This window comes from Microtus ochrogaster, linkage group LG5 (genome assembly GCF_000317375.1).
Source record: "Microtus ochrogaster isolate Prairie Vole_2 linkage group LG5, MicOch1.0, whole genome shotgun sequence".
NCBI classification, from domain to species: domain Eukaryota; kingdom Metazoa; phylum Chordata; class Mammalia; order Rodentia; family Cricetidae; genus Microtus; species Microtus ochrogaster.
In genome coordinates this window covers 37,475,525-37,481,513 of record NC_022031.1, presented here as the reverse complement: position 1 = coordinate 37,481,513, position 5,989 = coordinate 37,475,525, and the positions used below count along the sequence as shown (strand labels likewise).

At 47.0% G+C, this 5,989-nt stretch overlaps 1 protein-coding gene across 1 annotated transcript in view; it reads left to right on the top strand.

The window, feature by feature from the left end:
• The first annotated feature begins 8 nt into the window (after positions 1-8).
• Dcaf12 (DDB1 and CUL4 associated factor 12) overlaps positions 9-5,989 on the top strand; it is a 23,791-nt gene continuing 17,810 nt past the window's right edge. The window contains exons 1-2 of the mRNA XM_005362007.3: positions 9-114; positions 1,164-1,418. Of these exons, the coding sequence (XP_005362064.1) occupies positions 37-114; positions 1,164-1,418 (333 nt within the window). The 5' untranslated portion in view covers positions 9-36. The remainder of the gene's footprint in view (positions 115-1,163; positions 1,419-5,989) is intronic.

Sequence of the window (5,989 nt, the reverse complement as noted above, 5' to 3'; positions counted from 1 at the left end):
CCATGTGGCTGCGGGGCCACGGCGGCGCTGCCCACTATGGCCCGGAAAGCAGTTAGCAGGAAGCGGAAAGCGCCTGCCTCGCCTGGAGCCGGGAGCGACGCTCAGGGCCCGCAGGTGAGGGCTTCCAGGCCTGGAAGATGGCCAGAACCCCAACAGAGGCTTAGGGAGTTCCAGCTGGGGACAGGAACCAGGGACCAGGGCGGGACAAGAGCCGGGGTCCGAGACTGTAGAGTCGTGGCCGGTCCTCCTGCAGTTTACTGGCGTGCAGTGGGCCGGAAGGGTGAAGAGCCAAAAGGAAACTCCAAAATGACGCCTTCCGCTGGAAGTCTGCAGCCAGGGTAGAGCTGGAGGAGAAGACAGGACCTCCTCGGCTTCTCAGGAAACTGAGTTCAAGGGGAATCTGGGAAGGAGAGCGAAGTCAGCCTTTCAGTGGCACCGTGAATGTGGGTCGATTGTCTCTTATCAAGGAAACAATGTCTGAATGTGGGCCGATTGTCTCCTAACAAGGAAACAATGTTACAAGCTGGATGCTGGTCCTTTTGGCTATTTAGACAACTAAAAGAGACACTAGGTGTCGCCTCTATACTGCCCCCTTTGGAGAGCAGGGCCCCTCGGATTTGGGATTCCGACGCTGGTCGCTCTTCCTGTTCACCCCGTTGGTATTTGATTTTTCGAATTCTAAAACTGCCCTCAGCGCAGGTCGCGCGGTGTCCGATGAGCGGCCATTGACTTACAGCCCTGGAAGATCCGGGATCCCACTCTGGCTCTTTGAATACCCTTTATGCTCTTCGGGGAGCACAGGCGGAGAGGGAGAAGGGGGCTGGGTAGAAATGCAGCCCAGGTGGGTTCGGTACTCTGGGCCTCCTTTCCTTCCCTGACAGGGACACCTGCGTATATAGGGTTTCTGAGTCCTCCACTTTCCTCAAAGGCCTGGTAATCCTTTCATCCTGTTTACCCATTTCCTAAGTGGGCTTCACTGTGAGAACTTTATTTCAGTGCAAGATGAGTTAAGATGTATTTTCTGGGCTGTGAATCTTCCATGACGTTTTTGATTGTGTGAATCTTGAAGGACGAATTCTTGGTGGTGGTTCTCCAATACAGTGGGATTTCTTCCCTTCGAGGAAAGGGACCAAAGCTCTGATTTCTGGTGTTGATTTCCACAGTTTGGCTGGGATCACTCACTACACAAACGGAAAAGACTCCCCCCAGTGAAGAGATCCTTAGTGTACTACCTGAAGAACCGGGAGGTCAGGCTGCAGAATGAAACCAACTATTCTCGGCTGTTACATGGTTACGCGGCACAACAGCTTCCCGGTCTCCTGAAGGAGAGAGAATTTCACCTTGGGACCCTTAATAAAGTGTTTGCTTCTCAGTGGTTGAATCATAGGCAAGTGGTGTGTGGCACAAAATGCAACACGGTAAGTGTCAGGAGCTCTGTTCTCCTGGGTCTGAGACGCATGGCTTCACCCGCTCGAGGGCCTTCCTGTGCATCTGCCCCTTTTGCATTTACGTCTTTTATATGAGCAGAATTGGAATTTATTAAGAGATTTTCAGTAGAAGTGTTAGGGCAGAGAGGTGCTCAAAGAAAGAACAAACCCAAGTGTGGGTCTGGGCTCTTCAGGGAGAGGTGGCCCCATCTGTTTCTTTTAGAAAGCCATTGTCTCGCTCTCCATTCCTTTCCGCTAATGGCCTCATCCCCGTTTTCTCCTTCTCTCACTTCTGCATCTTTGGATGGTGTCACATGAACATGTGTCTTTAGGCCCCTGGGTCTGTGTGTGCCGCTGCTTCTAGTGTTTTAGCCTCATCTTAAGAAAGGATAGAAATTGATGCCCGGAGCACGTTTAGGATACATGCGTGGTAGTGACAGCTTAATGGCCGTGTACCAGCCTTTGACACACGGAGGAGTGTTTAGAACTTGACTGAAAGTAGAAATAAGTCAAAGATGCTTTTTCATGTAGTAGAATCCAAACGTAGCACTTGGAGGACTAGGCAGTAGATGAGCTTAAGTTCCAGGCAGGTCTGTATACTGCGATCCTGTCTTGAAAGAAACAGAAAGGAAAGATCTGAAGAGTTTCCTGTAAGACAGACAAGACGTGCTGGGTGGCGGCGGTGCTGGTGCAGACTTTTAGGCAGAGGCGGGTGGATCTCTTGAGTTCAAGACCAGCTTGGTCTACAAAGAAAATTCCAGGACAGCTGCACAGAGAAACTCTTTTTCGAAAAACAAAAGAAAAAAGACCAGAAATGGGTGTGCCTGATGGCATATTTTAGGGTATGAGCATTTGTGAAGAAGAGAGAAAAATTAAATATATGAGGGTAGGGAGCAGTTTGAAAGAGTAACAGTTATAATGATTGGAGGGGAAGTGTTACCTGTAAGCCATATAACCGCATGGTTATAGGAAGAATAAAGTCCACAGTGGATGTAGCGCGTGCTTGAGCAGTGTGTACTAAAACCGGGACACTGCAGAGATGGACATGGCCCTGCACAAGGTTGGCAGGCGAATCTGGCGCATTTGTGGTGATTTGAATAAAGGGCACAAATGGCAAGACCGTACAGAAATGGTCGGTGCTAGAAGAGACAGCTTGTGGTGGATAAAGTCTTCCGTCTCTCCTACTGTGGCTGGACAAGTGATGTTATAATGGTGAGCAATGTGACTCTAAACCAAAACATCTGGGGTTACTTAAAAGAGAGGTTACTCTCTAAGTTTGAGGTCAGCCTTGGTCTACAGAACAAGTTCCAGGACAGGCTCCAAAGCTACTCAGAGAAACCCTGGCTCGAAAAACAAAAACAAAACAAAAAAAGAAAAAAAGAGAGAGAGATTTGTCTATATCAAGAAAACCTTGATCCAGTGAGAGTGTTCAATGGAAAGATGCTTACTGTCCAAGCCTGGCAACCTGAGTTTGATCCCTGGAACTCACAGGAAGGGTGGAAGACGAGACCTGTTTCTATAAAGTTGGTTTTTCTGACTGCCACATGCCTACCATGGCACACTTTCTGAGATACACACCACACTCAACCACACAAACACTAATAAGAATAATTAAAAAAAAAATCTTGGTTACTCAGTGGGCAAAAGCTACCAAGCCTGCCAACCTTAGTTTGACCCTCAAAACCCATGTGATGGGGCTGGGAAGATGGCTCTCAGGGCTTAGGAACACTCTTGTGACGGCTCTTCCAGAGGACCTGGGTTCAATTCCCAGCACCAACATGCCAGCTCACACCTGTCTGCAACTCTGGTTTCAGGGGACCTGACACCCATGGCAAAAACACCAGTGCACATAGAATTAAGGACTCGTGATGGAAAGAGAACAAACTACCAAAGACTGAACTGCAGTGCTTGGTGTGGCTGTGTACCCGCCGCCAAATATAGAAAAAAAAAAAAAAACCCTGCCAAATACCTTTAGTATTAGAAGTGTCTTTATAAAGACCATAGGCAAAATTTCACCAGTTTTGAGGAAGGAAATAATACTATTGGTGGTTGGGGCTAAATTTTCACTTCTTCTGTTCAAGGTTGTTTGTCTTACACATAACACTTTCAAAACTCTGCTGGTAGGAAGCCTGCACAAACTTCCTTTTTCTGATTTCATTTGTACCCTGGTGGCTTAGGAAACTGGCATTGCTGACACTTGGAGTAGAAAAAATGTCTCCTGCTTCTTTAACCTATTGATGATATTTTGAAGGTGAGCGTATCAACTAATAATTGAGTTTATTTAAGACTAGAGAGATGGAAGCCAGGTGGTGGTGGCACACACCTTTAATCCCAGCACTCGGGAGGCAGAGAAAGGTCAATCTTTGTGAGTTCGAGGCCAGCCTGGTCTACAGAGCTTCCAGGACAGGCTTCAAAGCTACAGAGAAACCCTGTCTCAAAAAAACCAAAAGAAAAATAAAGCTGGCTCAGCCTAAGTTTAATTCCAGCCCCACATGGCTCACACGCATCTATAACTTAGATCCAGGAGATATGATGCTCCTGCTTTCTGCGGGCACCAAGCATATGTGTGCTGTTTAGACGTACATGTAGACCAAACATCCATACATAACAAAGTTGTTTTTTTTTAAAATTTACTCTTAATACCTACTTCTGTTTTTCTAACTTAAAAAATGTAGTTATAGGACAGCCAGAGTTACACAAAGAAATTCTGTCTCGAAAAACTGAAAACAAAACAAAAAGCCCATTTTCATTTTTTTAAAATTTCACGTGTTGATGAGTACTGCATTGGCCACACTGGGCATGTGGGGGTCACCGTTTACAGGCGTTGGTTCCCGCCTTCCACCACGTGGGCTCTGGGGTTGGAACTCAGGTCCCCAGCCTGTTGAGCTCCGTATCCTCCTAACTTCATCTCTCCTCCGCTCATTCTCTTCCTGGGACTTGGTGGAGACCAGGCTAGCTTTGACCTCACAGAGATCCGCTTGCTTCTGCCTCCCCAGTCCTAGGGTCACAGTAGTGTTCAATTACTCCTGACCCCTAACTTAGACTTAATAACTGTTTCTGCCTTCCTATATCTTCATGACTTAAAATGCTTGGAGGTAGAGGAAGCTGTCTTCTTTTGTTGTGTTTTGAGACAGGGTTTCATGTAGCCCAGGTTGGCACTGTTTTACTATACAGCAGAGAATGACTTTGAAAGTACCAGTCCCTGTGTGGTGGTTGCTGAGATTATAGACAGGTACATGCCTGTGGGTATGTAAGAGCGCTGGTACTTGAGGAGGCCGGAAGTGGGTATTGGATCCCCTGGAACTGTACTTAGAGACACTTGATAGCTATCATGGGAATCAAACCTGGGTCCTGTGGAAGAGCAGCCAGTGCTCCAGAACCAGCTGGTTTTCCTTTTTTGGTTGGAGGGTAGGGGACAGGGTTTCTTGGAAGCCCTGGATATCCTGAAACTTTTGTAGACCAGGCTGGACTCCAGCTCAGAGATCTGCTGCCTCTGGCTCCTGAGTACTAGGATTAAAGGCATGTGCCACCATGTCAAGCTATGGTTTTTGTATTTTTTTGTTGTTGTTGTTGTTGTTTTAAATGGTGTTATTTTTCTGTTTGCTCAGCTTCTAGAACCAAAGTAGGGAACCAAGGAGGAAGTGTGTTGTTGTTTGGCAAATACTTCTTACTTTTGCCTTTGTTATTTAGTTCTGTTGCAACCCGATCTTATGCAGCCAGAGCCTGCCTTGAACTCCTGAGCCTCTTGCCTCTCCCTCCGAGCTGCTCTTGGGCTCGTTTCTGTAAAGCAGCATTGCATTATCTGATCTGCTGGTCCCCTGGAAACTAGCTGCCTGAGGCCCTAGCACTTGAGGCTGAGATACCTGCGTCTCCTGAGTACATTATCTAGTGTGACAGTTCAAAGTTGAAAACTATCTGGGAGGCTGAGGCAGGTGAATCTCTTGAGCCCAGGCTGTGTAGTGTAACCCTGTTTCAAAGATAAAACTCTGATCTGTGAGGGAGGTTTCAGTTCCGGTGTGATAGGCCTCAGCAATCTAAAGAGAGTTGGAATGGGCTTGATTGTGGAAACCTGGCCATTTTACTTTATAGGGGATGATATGGTTAGGGGCCTGCTCCAGGGAGAGACCTTGGATTTTACTGTGAGTGAATGGACTAAGTCCAAATGATGGACGGAGCAGGTAGAGAGATGGAAGGCATTGGCTCAGGTAGAATCCCATAGTTGGCCTTTGGGAGAAGGTCAGTCTGTATTGGGAGTTAGTAGTTTATAAGAGGTTTTTTTTTTTTTTAATTTTTTAATTTTATTTTTGGTCTATGAGAGCTAGTTTCAGGACAGGCTCCAAAGCTACAAAGAAACCCTGTCTTGAAAAACCTAAAATAAAAAAAAAAAAGAAGAGGAGCTACATAGTAACCTTTGGAGGAACACGTATTTGACAAGGCCAGAACTGCTGCAGAGCGAACAGGGAGCCTGGAGGGAAAGCCGGGCGGTGGTGGCACATGCCTTTAATCCCAGCACTCGGGAGGCAGAGGCAGGCGGATCTCTGTGAGTTCGAGACCAGCCTGGT